Source organism: Rhinatrema bivittatum, chromosome 3 (assembly GCF_901001135.1).
Source record: "Rhinatrema bivittatum chromosome 3, aRhiBiv1.1, whole genome shotgun sequence".
NCBI classification, from domain to species: Eukaryota; Metazoa; Chordata; class Amphibia; order Gymnophiona; family Rhinatrematidae; genus Rhinatrema; species Rhinatrema bivittatum.
The window spans coordinates 535,762,688-535,780,249 of record NC_042617.1 but is presented as its reverse complement, the minus strand read 5'-3'; the positions used below and the strand labels follow the sequence as shown (position 1 = coordinate 535,780,249).

Below are 17,562 nucleotides of genomic sequence, written 5' to 3'. Positions count from 1 at the left end.
TGAGAGAAAATTTGCATGTTATGGAGGCAGTGTATGCAAATTTTCTCTCATGCATATTCATTGTGGATAACCCGAAAACCCGACTGGCTGGGGGGGTCCCCAGGACAGGGTTGAGAACCACTGGTGTAGACCATTACCCGATGCCCCCGAAGGTGGGAGACCAAGGTCCATAACGCATAGTGTATCCCTCGAAGTTCTAGGAGGTTGATGTGATACGATTGTTCCTGGTGTGTCCACAGGCAGTTGAGATGTGCCCCCCAGCCTCTGCGGGAGGCATCCGTGGTGAGTACTGCATTGTGAGGTAATAGTAAGAATGGAGCGCCTTTGCTGAGCATCCGCGCGCACAGCCACCAGTCGAGTTCCCGGGACATGGCAGATGTTAGGGATACTGCCGTCATCAGGGGTTGGGAATGTTGTCGCCATTGGCTGAGACCCCATTGGATGTGGCGCATGTGCAGTCTGGTAGCGGCTACTGCATTAATGGCCGCTGCCATGTGTCCCAGCACTGTGAGAATTTGAAGAGCTGAAGGCATCAGAGTGTGGTGGAGGCGTTGGAAGAGGTGACGCATCGTGATACTCCTGTCATGTGACAGGGAAAACTATGCTGTGTTGTGTCTAAGATGGCTCCTATGAACTGAATCCTTTGGGTAGGTGTCAGATTGGACTTTTGTAGTTGATGTTGAAGCCCAGCTGACTTAGGTATCCAGTCGTATCGTGTAGGTTTTGTAGGAGCGTCTGCGGGTTGGACGCTATCAGGAGCCAATCGTCCAGGTAAGGAAAGATTATAATTCCCCGCTGATGGAGGAATGCCACCACCACTGCCATGCACTTAGTGAATACCCTGGGTGCTGTCGAGAGACCGAAGGGAAGCACTTTGTATTGAAAGTGCTGGCCATGAACTTGAAATGATAGGTATTGCCAGGAGGAAGGATGCATTGGAATATGAGTGTACGCATCCTTGAGATCTATAGAACACAACCAAGCTGTGGGTGGAATCAGGGGCAGTGTGGACTTGAGGGATATCATCTTGAACTTTTCCTTGACAATGAATTCGTTGAGGTCTCGGAGATCCACGATAGGACACAGATCCCCAGACTTATTTGGAATGAGGAAGTATGGGGAGTAGAACCCCGTGCTGTGGTTGGATGGAAGGAGGCGTTGAATCATCTGTTGATGAAGTAAGGCAAACACTTTCTTTTGTAACTGCACGAGGCTGGGTCTGGGCCCCCTGGATGTAAGGTGCGGAAGGAGAGGCGAGCTCAGGAAAGGGATTCGATATCCGGAACCGACAATGTCCAGAACCCACTGATCTGATGTTATTCTCTCCCACTGCTGAAGGTGAGCTGTTATGCCTCCCGCCAGTATCTGGTGTGATGGTAGCGGAGCGAAGTCTAAAAAGATGGGTTGGACTTCGCTGCGTTAGCGAGTTGTTGTGTTGCTGGACGATGAGGTCGTTGCCGGCCTCTGCGGTTTTGGGGTGCTTGTGTTTGTTGCCGTGGAGGAGGCTGATATGGTGGCGTCTGATAGGAGGTATATGAACGGTACGGGCGTCGCTGGAAGGATTGTCTTTTGTTCGGGGTATAGTAGCCCCTTGATGCTGGGTAGGATTGCGAAGTGGTGAGAGATTGTACCGCTACAGACTGTTCTTTGAGTTGCGCGATTGTCCCTGGAATTGTGAACACAAGAGATTGTCTCCTTTGCAGGTTAAACTGGCCAGTTTGTCATGGACATCTGGTCTGTTGGAGCTAGCACGAAGCCATGTGACTCTGCGCGCCGCAATAGCCGCCACCGAAACCTCAGGCCTCAAAGCTCTCGTACATGGTACGCAGTAAATGCTGTATGGCTTCTTCGACGTCTTGCATCAAGATCGGATCTGCAGGTGTCGGAGTCTGCGATTCTGAATCCTGTTTAAGGCGTTGTACACTTTTATATATATACTGAATGATATAGAATTGATGATGGCCTATCCGGGCAGCTAGCATTGAGGCTCGAAAGGTTCTCTTAGCAAAGTTGTCTAATGATTTCAAGTCTCGACATGGGGGAGTGGACAAGTGAATGTTTGATTTTTTGGCCCGCGCCATGGCAGATTCCATCACCACGGAGGCGTGGGGCAGTTGAGTAGGCATGTAGTAGTATGACTTTTGCATCTTAAACTTAAGGTCCATTTTCTGAGAGACCGCTGATAGCGTTAAGGGTGACTCCCAAGAACCGAATCTAGAACCTTATGTGCTGGTAACGCTGTTGGTTCTGCAGGAAGGTCGAAGATTTTGAGCAATCCTAGGGTGTCAGCTCTAGGGTCTGGTTATCTTTTGTATATCGAGATTGAGTACCTTTCCATTTTTTCCAAGAATTTTGGATAATTGAGGTCCTCAGGCGGAGAGTACGGTTCAGCAGGTTGCTCTTCTAGCTCCAAGGGATATCCCGTCGACGAGTCAGGAGTTGTAGTGTGACCTGTAGGTGAGGTAGGATGGGAAGGAAAGTCCTGACGTGTCGGCACTGTAATGGGGATGGGAACGTTAAGCGGGAGTCGGTGGTGAAGGCGACGGTGAGGCCTGCACCAATCGTTACGGAGACGACGGTGCTGTACTTGAAGAACTGACCAGCATCTTGTAGGTGGCTTGCATGATTTCAAAAAACCCGCCAGAGCGGTAGATAAAGAGGAAAACGCCTCCTGTGTCTGAGGAGGCATGACCGGTCGGTGCGTTGTGCCCCGGCATGGCAATGCCGCTAATAGTATATCAGAGTCCGGAGGGGGCGTATTAGTATTCCGAGTGTGAGGGGAGTCCAACACCTTCCATTTCTTTGAAAGCAGTTCTTGTAAACCATTTCCGCTAGAGTGAGTTTTTGAGATAGACGACATGTCCGAGTAGACCTTGAGAGATGAGGAGGACAAGGAGGGAGACAGAGGAGTCGGCACCGAACTAGGTCTTCGCTGGAGTCCGGTGAGAAATCTAAGGGCCGCAATCCCTCTCCATGGGAAGTATGAGGTCTCTTCCGAGGTTGAGGGGCAATAGAATGTCGATCCCTAGCCTTCTTCCTCCTCTTACTGGCCACAGAAGGTACTTGTGGCTGTGGTGTTGCAGAAGGGATGGTGTGCGTCGTCTTTTTTGAGGTTGACTCAGTAGGCCTGTTTATGCGTCGACGCAATGAGATGAGTCGATTGTGTCGATGCAGTTGGCGATCGATGCGTCCGCATCAACTCATGGCGTGATTTCGGCTCTTCCGGCACAGTCGACGCGATGGTACAGATGGCGTCATCTGTAGAGCGTCAATCGAGGGGGTAGACATGGTCTGCGCCATGGCACTCTGCGAAGGCCTTTGAGCCCTGGGCTCAATTGATGGCTGCTTCGTCGACACGGACGACTCCCTTCGACTCCGTACTCTGTCCAGAGTAGGATGCCTGCCTCTGGACGTCTCCGGATGAGTGTCCTGTCGAAGATGGCCTCCAGGCCTGGATGTAGAAGGCTCAACAGAGGCTGCTCGATGCTGCTGGGGAGGCGCCGTTGAGGCCAGTCCCAGCAATGATCGCACCTTGGAGGGAGGGGGGCGTACGATCCACCCCAGCCTAGTTTGAGGGCCTCGATCTTGTCGTCTCTCTGCCGTCGCGCCCGTGGAGACATTTTTCCACAGTGGGAGCAGGTGGCTATTGGGTGGTCTGGGCCCAGACACCAATAGCACCTGTCTGGTACATCCGTCCGTGACATTACCTTACCACAGGCGCAAGATTTAAAGCCTGAGGGACGAGGGTCCTTCATAGTCTTTTTTTTTTTTTTTTTTTTTTTACAAAAGCTGAGGAGGTCTGGAGCTCCGCGTGCAATCCCGCGCGCGGATAAAACAGACTGAGGTGAGTTGATCCGAGCGCGGGGAAACCATGCGCAGCCTCAGAGCAAAGCTCTGACATCACTTTGGAAGCTCTGACATCACTTGAAGCTCGCTCCGGACCTGATTGACAGTTCCCATGACAGCATGGCTAATTCAGCCCTGCTATCGATGGGAAAAAATAGTCTGGTCCAACTCCTAGTTAGAATAGGGAGAAGGTAAGGATTTTTATGTTTGTATTCTGCTGTTAGGATGTGTTATTTTGTTATATTTTATATTCTGGTGATTTATACTGTTGTTTTTGGATGCAACTAGGTCTATTGTAACATGCATCAAATGTGAGCTTGTGCTATAGAGGTGTGAATCTATTAAAAAGTAAAAAAATAAAAATTTAGTGTACGGAAAACAGAGGGTTAAACCTTATTCTGGGTGTCTATGAAACAGTGTTCCCAAACAGTCAGATTTTCAGAATAGCTGTAATGAATATATATTAGATAGATTTGCCTACATTGAAGACCCAGCAATATGCACATTTATTCCATGCAAATTCATTATGGCAGTCTTGAAAACCCAACTAAATAGTTATGCCTCTCGGATAGTGTTGGAAATACTGCTTTAAAGTATGTGTGAAGAAAAACAAAGGGTTAGACGTGTGTGTGAGAAGAGCTTGCAATTTCTTTGCTGTGGGAAGGTGTAAGTGATGTTTCCTGGAGAAAAGAACTACAATGTGATTTTTCCACCTACACCAGTCAGTTTCTTATATAGACTATTACCCATACTAGGTTAGGTAGGAAATCTTTGGACAATAAAAGTCAATTTAATATTTAAATCAAGAAATAAACAGGGAATTTAACCAAGTTAGTTTTCAGTAGGGCTTGTTAGGGTTATTTCACAGTTTCAGGGATTTCAGCCAAAAGGGCTAAATAGGAGTTTGGATGAGGCCAAGTTACTTGATACTGGTTGCAGAGAATTCTGTTTTATATTAGAATGAGAAGAGCAAGTAAGTAATTTAGATCAATTTTTAAGCATCTGCAAACTGTGAAAATAGAATTAATTAATTTGAGGGGGAGCTTGCCTGCTTGATAGTTTCTTATTACATCTTGAGGTAATTATTCCTTGCTTAAGGAATAGTATAGCCCAGACCAACTAGATTTTACAAAGGGTGCTACATTAAATAGCACATCTCATTGATACATAAGCATATACTGTAGTCTGGAAGAATAAGTTAAGCCACTTGATACTTTAAAAAAAAAAAATAAGCAGGCAAACATATAGAACCACAAACGGAGTCTGACTGAGGAAGTAGAAGAGATTTTACAGTAAAAAAAAAAAAAAAAAAAAGAGACAAGCTGAGGAAAATGTAAGGACATTGGAAGGTCTTTCATTTATCTCAGCAAGTACCAATGCTAGTAACAGCAAAAGGATGATTGGAAAACCCTGCCATCAAAAGTTGTCACTATTCAAACATATCCTGATCCTCAGTGAGGAATCAAATCAATGTGAAAGATGCCTGCAGGTTGATTCTATCAGAAACAGGTGGCAGAACTAAGATGCAAAGCTGAGAGATATCTGGGACAATGAGGACTACATCAATGAAATTCCTTCCGAGGCATTTAAGATAGAAAAACTTTATGAGAAGAAAAAAAACAAACTGGGCCACAAATAAAACCTGGCTTATCCCTCTCACTAGACTTCAATCCAATTCCACTTTCCCTCAAACTCAAGAACTCTGGAAGTGGAAAAGGAGGAATTGGAACCTGTAAATCCCAATGATGCAGAATCAGTAACAACTGCACCTAGGAAACGAAAGACAGTGGTAGTTGGTGATTCCCTTTCAAGGGGCACCAAGGCATCTACCTTTTGACTAAACAATGTTCCAGAAGATGTGTCTGCAGGTTGCCAAGATCCAAGACAAAATAAAGACTGCCAATAATTACCAGGCCTACTTATCTGATGCTGCTTACCCATGCTGAAATGAAAGTATCTCATGGAACATATTAAAAGTGACTTCATGGTTCTGGGAGAGACTGTGAAGCAGATATGTGCACAGGTGGTGTTCTCCTTGGTACTCCCAGTTAAGAATAAAGGTCTAGGCAGAGAGGGCCACATTCTGGAGGTCAATGCATGGTTGTGGGGATGGTGTTGACAAAAGCATTTTGGTTTTCTGGACTATGAGAGGATATGTCCAATATTGTTGAACAGAACTGAGATCCAAGGTTCGAAGAGTACAGATGAAGCAAAGCATTGTCCAAACAAACTGGCAAACCTAACAGAAAAGCTTTACATGAGAATTGCTGGAGATGGATAGACAACGCCATCAGATAAGAAAAAAACATTCAACATCTGTAGAGAAACAGAGAATGTCAACATCTAGAAACCTACATACGCTCATAGTATGGAACTAAATTCCAAGCTAGGGAGACAGTCACGGAAGAGGCTGACTTTGATACAGTGGAAGTCAGAGATATGGTAAACATAACTGGAAAGTGGTTACACCAGTTTACTGGCTATTCAGGAAGGAGCGGGTAGGAAGGAAGGAGGCACAGTCCTGAATATTAATAATATTAAAGTAACAATTGCAGGGCTCACAAGCACTGTTCCCTCCAAGCTGCGCATGGATGTGGCTACACACAATTTTATTCACAGCCACACATAGCTTTTAGCACCCCACGCAGGGATCAGATCAAGCAGGGATAAATCAAACCCCTGCCCAATCTGATCAGTGGCATCACACCTCTTCCCGAGCAGCAGCAGTCGCGTTTATCCCGTCATCTCCTGCTGCCGCAGGGCAGTCTCACAGTTCTTACCATGAGATTAGTCCCACAGCTACAGGGGATTATGTTTGGATAAATGCGATTCCTGCTACTGCCCACCCCACAACTCAGGCCACCATGGAGTCTGTCCCTTAGCAGCTGAAAAGAGAGAGAGAGAGAAGATGTGGAATCCACCAGCAGAGCCCAGCCCACCCATGTAGTCATCTATACCTCCCCCTTCACACACACAGCCTGGTGACAGGACCTGTGTGTGTGGCTGGGTGAGAGCTTACATGGTAGGGTGGTGACTGCCTATGTGTGTGTGTGTGGGTTCTGAGTGTGAGAGCCAGGCTGTGCATGTGTGGAGGGTAGGTATAGATGACTACATGGGTGGGCAAGTTGCTGTGTCTGTGAGAAAGAGGTATGTATGCGGGTGTTAAGAAACCATGTGTGTATGGGGATGGGTGGGTGAGAGGTTGTGTGTGTGGCTAGGTGAGATCCTGTGGATGGGGTTGTGTGTGTAACTGTGTGTGTGGGATAAGTGTAAGAGCCTGTGGGTGGATGAGAGCCTGGGTGTGTGTATGAGAGGGTGGCTGGGTGAGAACCTGTATGTGGGGATGTGTGACTGCCAGTGTGTGGATGTGGATAGAGGGAGGAAGCGAAGACCGTGGCAAAAGAAAAAACAGAAAGGGAACATGGAGGAAAAAAGCCTGGGACCAACTGAATAGAAAAATAAGATTAGTTCTATGTAAACAGATATGGTTATTACCATGAAGGTCGGTATAGAAAAGTGTTAAATATGAAAACGAGTAGATGGATCGGAGTAAACAAGAATTTATTCAAGCATGCCCGACTCTGGCCGAGTTTCGCTCAGAGAGCTGCCTCAGGGGCTAAAAACATATAAAAGACACACATACATACATGTGGTTACAATTGTATATGTATGTGTGTCTTTTATATGTTTTTAGCCCCTGAGGCAGCTCTCTGAGCGAAACTCGGCCAGAGTCTGGCATGCTTGAATAAATTCTTGTTTACTCCGATTCATCTACTCGTTTTCATATTTAACACTTTTCTATACCATCTACTCGTTTTCATTGCCTATTTTCATTGCCTACAGCCTCCTTGGATCGGTTACCGGTTTGTTTTCTTAGAAAAGTGTTAAATAAATAAATAAATAATTTTGAATTTTTAGTGATCAGCATGTTATATTTGGGAATGTGTGTTACATATTTGTATTTAGTTTTTTCTTCAATATTCTGTTGTTCAGAGTCTGGTTTCTTGGGCTTTCCCATTTTATTTTTGTCTGCATGTTTTATTTCTAATTTGAAGACCCTTATTCTATATTAGATAATGATCTGTGTTCTGCATCTGTCACACATGTAGTATTTCTGCTGACATGTAGTTTTTCTATATGGCTTTGTTCTGTTAACCCCAGGAAGTTGTGTACTGGTGTACTAGGGCATTGTATTGTTGCCATGTCATAGATAAAACTGCTGCTGTTTGAGTCCTAAGGTAGTGAAGGGTTTACAGTTACTGAGATGAATGTGTGTGGAAGAGAATTGAGTGAGTGTGCATGAGAGTCTGTGTGTGTTTGTGAGAATGAGCATATATGCTTGTGAAAGCGTATAAGAATTAATATGCAAGTGTTAGTGTGTATGTGAGATAGAACATGGGAGCAGCATGCACACAAACTAAATGATTGCATTGCTATAGGCATAAAATTGATAGGCTTTTTGCAGCAAAGAAAGTACTGCTCACAAGGTAACGAAATGAAAATTTTTGCTCATAAGCAAAAGATTTTGCACAGCAAATCAATCCTTAGAGGGAATATTGCTCACCAAGGTAAAGAGAAGACACCGTAGATTAATCTGGAAAGAAGCCATTTATATGCATAATATACAGATCTCTCTCACAGGAAGAAGATTTAGTTGACAACATTCACAAAATTACTATGAAGGAGGTGATATTACTAGGCTGTCAATCTGTAAGATGTCAATCAGGACATCCCAGGTACAATGTTATCTACGAACAAGGAGATGCTGGATTCTCTCTGCAGGAAGAACTGCTGCAGCAACTGTTAATGGAACCCACAGGAAGGGATGCAATTCTGAACCTGGTGCTTAAAAATGGGGAGTGTGTCTGATGTCAGTGGATTGATCACCTGGAATTCAGTGATCACCACATGGTATGGTTCAATATTAGGGCATAGCTAGTGGTGGTTTATTCAAAAGATGAGAATTCAAGACTTCAGGAAAACTAACTTTGTTAAGATGTGGGGGTGGGGAAAGTACCTCAAAGAATCATAAGAACAGAAGAAATGCCATATTGGGTCAGACCAAGGATCCAACAAACCCAGTATGCTGTTTCTAACAATGGCCAATTCAGATCACAAACAGAAGATAAAGCCCATGATGCTAACACCCAGGAAACAAACAATGGCTTTCTCCAAGTCTATATGGTTAATATTAGTTTATGGACTTCTCTAGGAACTTCTCAAAATCTTCTTTAAACTCAGCACAAAGCTTAGTTGTGTATTGAGTGAAAAAAAAATACCTCTCTGATTTGTTTTAAATGTGCTACTTACTAACTTCATGGAGTTTCCCTAGTTTTCATATATTTTGAAAGAGTAAATAGCTGGTTCACATTTACCCATTCTATTCCATTAGTGATTTTATAGATCTCTATCATATCCCCCCCTCAGCCATTTCTTCTCCAAGTTGAACAGCCCTAACCTCTTAAGCCTTTCATAGGAGACATTTCATCCCCTTATTTTGGTCACCCTTCTCTGTACCTTTTCCTGTTCAATTATATCTTTCTTTTTTTTTTTCTTTTTTAAAAGATGTGGTGACCAGAATTGCATACAGTACGCCAGGTATTATGACATTCTCCATTCTTTTCCTAATTCCTAATATTCTACTTGCTTTTTTGAGCACCACTGCACACTTTGAGGAAAGAATTTCAAAATATTATCCACAGTGACACCCAGATCTTTTTCCTGGGAGATAACTCCTAATATGGAACCTAACATTGTTTAACTACAGACAGTGTGGGTTTCCCTATGTGCATCACTTTGCACTTGTCAACATTAAATTTAACCTGCCATTTGGATGCCTAGCCTACCAGTTTCATATGATCTTCCTGTATTTTCTCACAAACTGCTTATTTAAGTTGGAAAAATTTTATGTCTGCAAAATTTGATCTCATTTGTACTCTTTCCAGATCATTTATAAATACATTTAAAAGCACTGGTCCCAGCACAGATCCCTAAGGTACTCCACTGTTTAGGATGCTCCCCTCAGAAAACTGACCATTTAGCCCTACCCTCTATTTCTCATCTTTTAACCAGTTTGCTATCCAAAAAAAGACACTGCCTCCTATCTCCATACTTTTCATTTTTCTCAGGAGTCTCATGAGGGACTATCAAATGCCTTCTGAAAATCCAAATACACTATATCCACTGGCTCACCATTATCTATGTTTATTAATCCCTTCAAAAAAAATGTAGGAGAATGGCAAGCCAAGACTTCCCTTGTGTAAATCTATGCCGGCTGTATCCCATTAAACCATGTCTTTCCACATGTTGTGATTTTGTGCTTTAGAATAGTTCCTATGATTTTTTATTAGAAATCAGATATGGATCAGGAATCTAGGTCATTTGAGCAGCATTCCTACAGGAGAAGACCTCAAGAGACTGTTGGATCAACAAAGGTGACAGGCAAGAGTTGCTTACATCCAGCCCTTTATCTGACGATATACACAGGCCGATGAAATACCGCACGCTGCAGCCAGCACACAGTTCGATATGCGTCCATAAACTGATGCAAAATGGGGATTAGAGCATCCAAAACACGAGTCTAATCGAGCACATAGCTAAGTAGATGAGGCTATAAGCTAATCCCCGCAATGCAAAAAATGTCCCATGTGGCCAATGCGCTCTTGCAACGTGTCAAATTTTATGCCAGCCTCTGGCTGGCGTAAAGGTCTGCCACACTCAAGGGCTAATTGTAAAAACCTCAAAATTCCTGCTTTCTGTGACCTCTCCTACTAATATCATCACAATACTAAGCAGGAGGGCCCACAGAAAGTGGAATCAGTTAAAATATTCATGGAAAAAAAACATTTCTTGGCACCCAATATATTGTGCTGTAATGGGAGAAAACAAACGCTCGTATTGAGCGTCCATTTCCGAACATGCACTAACAGCCACCTTTGCTGGGTGCCCTGGGAATAACTGCTTGAAAACAAAAGATCCAAAATTGTTCCTGCTGTCTTAATGTTTTTTCATGATCTTTTGTTTTCAGTTATGCCCCATGGCTAAATCAAGAAATCGAGTGGACTGTTTTCTTGTGAGGAAACCTACCTTGCCTCTTAGTTTCGTGACGTCATTCATGACATACTAGTCAGATATCCTTAAAACACTGCACAGGTTCAGCGCCAATTTCAAATGGCTGCCTGACAGTGCACATTACTGCTCGTGTTCAAAGTTTCAGACACGTTTTTTCTATTGTGAGTAGCTGCTGAATGTGTTAATTATATTTGTGTACATATATATTCGCAAAAAAGAATTAAGTGTTATTTTTTACTCTTAAGTGACATGCTTGGAGATATACCTTAATGCTGAAAAGAAGCCGTTCTGGCAGGCCCCGAGGCAGCTTGAGCGAAACGTGATATTATGTCAGGTTATGCCAAATGGGGGAAATCTCTTTTTTATATAAAAAAAGCTTTAAAAAATATATACGGTATGCTTTTTGAAAGTGCCTATATGGACCAATGATTAAAAATGTACCCACAGCAGTGAAAAGACTGGAAGTTCGAGTAGTGACTCCAGTATCCGCGGGGTGGTATGACTGTCCTTAAATAACCAAAACCAAAACTTTTTTGGTTAAATTTCCTTGATTTACAAAAAGGTTTATTCTTTGCTAGAGCGAAAAGTATTTACAGTGACGTCTTTTCACATTATTTTCAAGTTCTCATCAGTATTTATTGTGACTACATATTATGAGATTTAACCATATCATCTTCTGCCATCATATTCTATATTTCTGTTACATACTGTAAGCTACATAGACAAGCAGCCCACAGAAGCAGAAATAGTCTTCAAAAGCTTTTGCTGCTATGAATCTGTTAAATCTATAAAATGTTACCATCAGCTATTATATATTAACATGGCTAACCCAATAGAATTTCTAAAATAGTTATTTTTTTCTCCAATTTTGGCGATTTTGTCCAATTGCTGTGCACCAGATGCCCTCTTACGTCTTGCTGAGTCTTCAAGAGTTACTGTGTGACCTCAAACCCCCAGCAGGGATTTGGAAGGCAGTCAGGGAGCAAAGAGCATTGCTGGATGGCACCAGTTTGAGAAAATAAATTTTAGTGAAGCTGTTCTCTCTTCAAGGATAAATAAGGCTGAATTTAAGTGCTAGACATACTCAAGGAACCACCCCAATCTATTCAGCTTTTGAACTGGTTATGTTGAAATACTTCAGTCAACTTTGTTAATACAAAAGTTGCATAACATTGGAGGCATACTAATTTGTCTTTTAGCCTGGGACAGTTTTTGGCACATATCACCCTCTTTAATTGTACTTTTTTTTTTTTTTTAATTTAACAAAGAGAATTTCAAGTGTCCTTCTAACAAGTTAGTCCTTCAGGTTGTTGTACATAGCAATTCAGAGACTTCCAGCTCATTTTTTTTTTACATTCAGTTACTGCACAATGGAAAAAAAATATTCCTTAGTTGACATCATCCATCAATGACATTGTCTTTAAACCTCTGGTTCACAAATTATCACCAGAACCTACTTTTGCTCTAACAATCACAGGTCCACAGCAAAAAAGAAAAAAATATTTCTTCAAAAAGAAGTCTTTTTCAAAGTATTAGAGTTGTTAACATTGCTATGTGTCTTGTTTTGTGATTTTGATTCCCCTGGCTAAAGTGAGAGCAATGTTTGTTTATTGCCTGTGACTAAATGCAAGTCTTGAGAGATTCATTATTGGGACCAGACTTTGTTTGGAAGGAATCCCTTGCGTTCAACATTAACTACCCTTACTGGCTGGGGTCATCCATTACACAAACACCACATCTGCAGCATTATTTTCTATTTCTCTATGTAGTGAGTGTACACAAAATTGGCTAATAAGCTGCACAGACATAAAATGAAAGACGAAGCAGCTATAAACAGGCAATCTTAAAGTCTGATTTTCATGTAGTAATATTTAATAGTTGCAGAGGGAAACCTAAGTGGCTTCCTATAAGATCTCTCTCAGTTGAAAGGAAGAGACAGATTGGATGGTGTAAAATTCCAAGCCTGTCAGCATCATGTTTGGTAGTAGCACTGCAACACAGAAGAAGAACTGCATTCAGTCTTCTTACTCATCAGATTAACAAGGCTCATGTGCATCCTGAAGGTGATGTAATCAGACCATGATATGCTTCAGGGATGATACCTGCTGGAAGGAATGGGCAATGAAATGATCGGCCTTGTAGACATTTGTGAGCCAAGACAAACTCTTTTTGGAAACAGACACAAAGAACTGAAGTGATTTTAAAATGACAGTAATAAGATTTCTCAAAGTATAAACTGCTTGTTCTTTTAGTGTTTTAGGTCTTATTCCTAGGTCTCTTTTGTCCTACTGTATTTTCTTATATATTTTTCACTTTTATAACATGAGACATACATTTTTTTCAGTCTTCAGTGTTTAAAAATGTCCTTTACCAATTCATATTTCAGTTGGCTATGTTTCATTAATGCTTTTCCTATATCTGTGTGATCCCTGCACATGCATGCACAACAGTACTATGGATATACTCAGATTTATAAATGGTGGGACATTGATGTATTAAAGTACCATAAAAACACCTTTAAAATGATGAAGCTGAGGATCTTTCAAAGTGGAGCAATCAATATGATATCTCCATTCTTTTCGCCAAACTGCCACCTGATAACTAAAGTGATCAAAGTTTTACAAGGTTATTGTGCTTTCTCCTTTAAGAAAGTTATAGTTCTACACATCCTACTTCTCTACCACAAATCAGAAAGTGAATATTCTTTTTACACTAGTCTCCAAACTGGGGCAAAAAAATATAAACTACAGGCACAAGGCTTGGAGATATGGCTTCTAACAGTTAGAAAAATGGGCTGGAAGAGACCATAGGAGTTCATCCTTGTGACCATGAGCAAGTCAGTTTACCCTCCATTGCCTCAGATACAAACTTTGGCCGATACTGTAAAAAGTATGGGAGAGCCAATGCTCCGTGTTGAGCACTAGCTCTCCTGGGCATGTGATTCTCTATTTAAATGAGGTGTCGCGCTAATACGGAGTTGCTAGGGACAACAGCGCGTCCCTAGCATCTCCTTGTTAGCGGTAGAGGTTGCTGTTAGTGGGTCTGACAACTGATGCTCAATTTTACAAGGCGTCAGTTTTCGAACCCATTAAACGGACAAGTGTCAGTTTTCGAACCCATTAAACGGACAAGTGTCAGTTTTCGAACCCATTAAACGGACAAGTGTCAGTTTTCGAACCCATTAAACGGACGCCTGTAAAATTGAGCCTTGGTTTTTCTAACCTGCTGACCAGCGGGCATATTTATTTTTGGTTCCGCTGACTTAATATCACTAGTCAGAGCATGTACAGAAAAGCAGCATTTTCTGCTTTTCTGTACACTTTTCCGAGTTGCTTAGATTTTAACGCCTACTTTCATTATCCCGGGCAACTAACTAATAGGCTGATCAACATGCATTTGCATGTGATGAACGCTATTTGATTTGGGGGGGGGGTTTGCCATGTGTTTTCGATTCGTGTCTATTACCCCTTATACTATCAAATTGTTGACAAACAGTGCGCTTGGCCAAGTGCACCGTACTGTAACCGCCTGTTTGATTGTAAGCACTCTGAGGATTAGGAAATATAGTCGGCAGCTGAATATAATCTGCTTTGAATTGTGAAAAAGCAGAATATAAATCAAATAAATAAATACATCTATTATTCTGTTGCAGCAGATTCCAACCTATGAGTTTGGATCCAAGAGCAAGTAATGAGATGAAGCCATTTGATTTATATTCTGCCTTTCAGGGACTTCAAAGCAGATTACATTCAGGTACTGTAGGTAGTTCCCTATCCCCGGAGTGCTTACAATCTAGAAAACTGAAGTATAAAAAGCCATACATAACAGTAACTTAAAAAAAAATAGAAAATATGTCATGAAAGTGAGAAATGTAAGAATCACAGATTTAATCCATCCCCCTGCTCCCAAGCAGTATGTAATGTGCCCAAACACATATATTTAACTTGCTCTTAAGATTTTTATAATGAGGGTTTCCACCAGAAGTAACCTTATCAACCAGAGAAGCCAGGGGAAGTTTGTTGACGCGCCTTGTGACCTTGGGTAAGTCACTTCACTCTCCACTGCCTCGGGTACAAACAGACTGTAAATCCTCTAGGAGCAGGGAAACATCTACAGTACCTGAATGCAATCTGCTTTGAAGTAGCTGACCAGTCATGACAGAATATAAATCAAAAATAAATAATGCAGTTTAATGTCTTATACTTTTACATTTTACCTTAATTTATCTACGTCTCCTGCTGCCATTTAAGACTGACTTGCCCTGTGCCCCAAAGTAAAGGTAAACGAGGAGTTACCCTACTGCTGGGTGAGACAGTGTATGAGTGCGGCGGCGGCGCCCACGCACGCGAGGAGTTTCAGTTCGCGCCGTACAGGCCAAAAAGCACTCGCCCCTTCAGGACTCTTTAAAGAAAACGAGCGGTAAAAGGCGCCTCGGAACCAAAGACTTCAGTCATCACCGCGTGGTCTCTTTTTCCCTAGGCAACAACGGAGCTCAGCAGCTCGCCAGGTGCACATGGCGGACAGGCGGGCAATGGAGCACATTATTACCACTAGCGGGGCTCTGAGCTCTCCCTCCGCCGCCAGCTCCACAGCTTTCTTACCTCCATGGAGACCCGCCAGCCCTGCATGGCCGAGAAGCCGTAGTTGAGTCGATGGTTGCCACCGTCGCTGGAATTCTTCGCCGTGTTGGGTTGGGACAGGTAGGCGCCCATGGCGAGTGCTACCGCCGCTCTCACCTGTTCCTGGGGCCCGGACGGGAAGGAAAGAAAGCGAGACGGAGAAAGGGGAGGGGCGCCAGCGGCCAGGGGGGCTACGAGGTTTGAGGGCAGCACACTGCCCGGCAGAAAGAGGACAACGATGCGCAGGGCCGCTCCCGTTCCCCTAGCGACCTGACGGGTGAGAATGCGCGTGCCGAAGTCGGTAGCCAGAGAAACACGTGTAATAATATAACCAACGAAAGAAGACTCCCGGCACAGCAGAGATGAGGTGAGGTGAAAAAAAAAAAGTGAGAAGGAACCGGAACCGGAAACATAAACTCTTGTTTCTCGCGCGCTGCCGGGGGACATAGAGCCGAAAAAAACTCGAGAGAGTGGCAAGAACGGCTACACTGGGTCTAAACAATAGAGATCTGAAAATCGCCCTAAAGAGGGGCTTTCGGCCATATTGGAGCTGGAAGAAAAGTAGCGGCATCTGCAGTCTGATTAAATCTATGGCACATTCCTGTTTCAAAGAGCAGCATTAGGTTTTGCCTACGTTATTCTGCGTCTTTTCGTAAGAGATTGAGTGGAGAGGAGGTACCGGATATAGCGAGCGTTTTCTTCCTGGACTAATTTGCTCTCTGGTGCTGGTATCTAGTCTTTACAGGGCCTTTGGTTCAGGTATTTTATGCCAGCGCAGCACTTTCTCTGCAGGGAAGGTGTGGCATTTGGCAGCAATTCATAATCTCTTAGGCTTTATCAGAAAAGGCACTTGCGACTCTTCTTCGGCCTAATGGTCGCTTCAGGAGAGTTACTGGTGCCCCCTAATGTCTGGTTCGACCACATAGGTTGCACACCCCAAACGCTGGCTCTGGGTGTGAGGCCTTCTTCCAGATGGGAGGGATTAGGAGTAGCAGCAGGGGTTGGAACGTGCAACAACGGCTGCCTGGGAGGAAAGTGCGGAGGCTAGGAAGAACAGCATTGGCCATTAGGGCTGTGAAGTACAGCAGCAGTGGGGCTAGAAAGTAAAGTGGCGGCGACAGGCCTCGAGAGGACAGAGCAACGGCTGGGCTGCAGAAGAATGGTGGGGACGAAAAGGGGGAAAGCAAAAAAAAAAAACCAAAAAACATAAATTGAGTAAACATCTATAAAGAATTTTTCCCCTTGCTCTTAAGCATTTTGGCTGGCACCTACATTTTCTAAAAATGTTTCCACCCTGGCATAAACGTCTTGCTTGACTAGAAGACAGAAATAAACTTGTTCTACTCTGATTCCTTTCCCCATGTCAGTTTGTGACTGTGGTGCGCCTAGAGATGCAGAAGTAAATGGGGCAACCTGCTTTTCAACCAGCTGCCCCCTTATGCAGAAAGAAACCTGTTAGTTGGCTGTTCAGCTTGGAGAAGAGACGGCTGAGGGGGGATATGATAGAGGTCTTTAAGATCATGAAAGGTCTTTTACACTTTCAAATAATAGAAGGACTAAGGGGCATTTCATGAAGTTAGCAAGTAGCACATTTAAGAATAATCGGAGAAAATTCTTTTTCACTCAACGCAGAATAAAGCTCTGGAATTTGTTGCCAGAGGATATGGTTAGTGCAGTTAGTGTAGCTGGATTCAAAAAAGGTTTGGATAAGTTCTTGGAGGAGAAGTCCATTAACTACTATTAATCAAGTTTACTTAGGGAATAGCCACTGCTATTAATTGCATCAGTAGCATGGTATCTTAGTGTTTGGGTAATTGCCAGGTTCTTGTGGCCTGGTTTGGCCTCTGTTGGAAACAGGATGCTGGGCTTGATGGGCCCTTGGTCTGACCCAGCATGGCAATATCTTATGTACTTATGTTCTTAATTGCAGTACTCAACATCAGTGGCAGCACAAGTCTACAGTTATAGAAAGGCTTGCCATCCTGCACAGTGGTACACTCTCTGCATGAATGCCCATCTGTCTTTT

The 17,562-nt window shown here is 43.3% G+C and overlaps 1 protein-coding gene across 1 annotated transcript in view; it reads right to left on the bottom strand.

The window, feature by feature from the left end:
• The window catches only part of PPM1G (protein phosphatase, Mg2+/Mn2+ dependent 1G), a 130,202-nt gene extending 114,000 nt beyond the window's left edge, over positions 1–16,202 (bottom strand). Inside the window, exon 1 of the mRNA XM_029596345.1 lies at positions 15,519–16,202. Coding sequence (XP_029452205.1) covers positions 15,519–15,983 — 465 coding nt within the window. The 5' untranslated portion in view covers positions 15,984–16,202. The remainder of the gene's footprint in view (positions 1–15,518) is intronic.
• Positions 16,203–17,562: the final 1,360 nt, after the last annotated feature.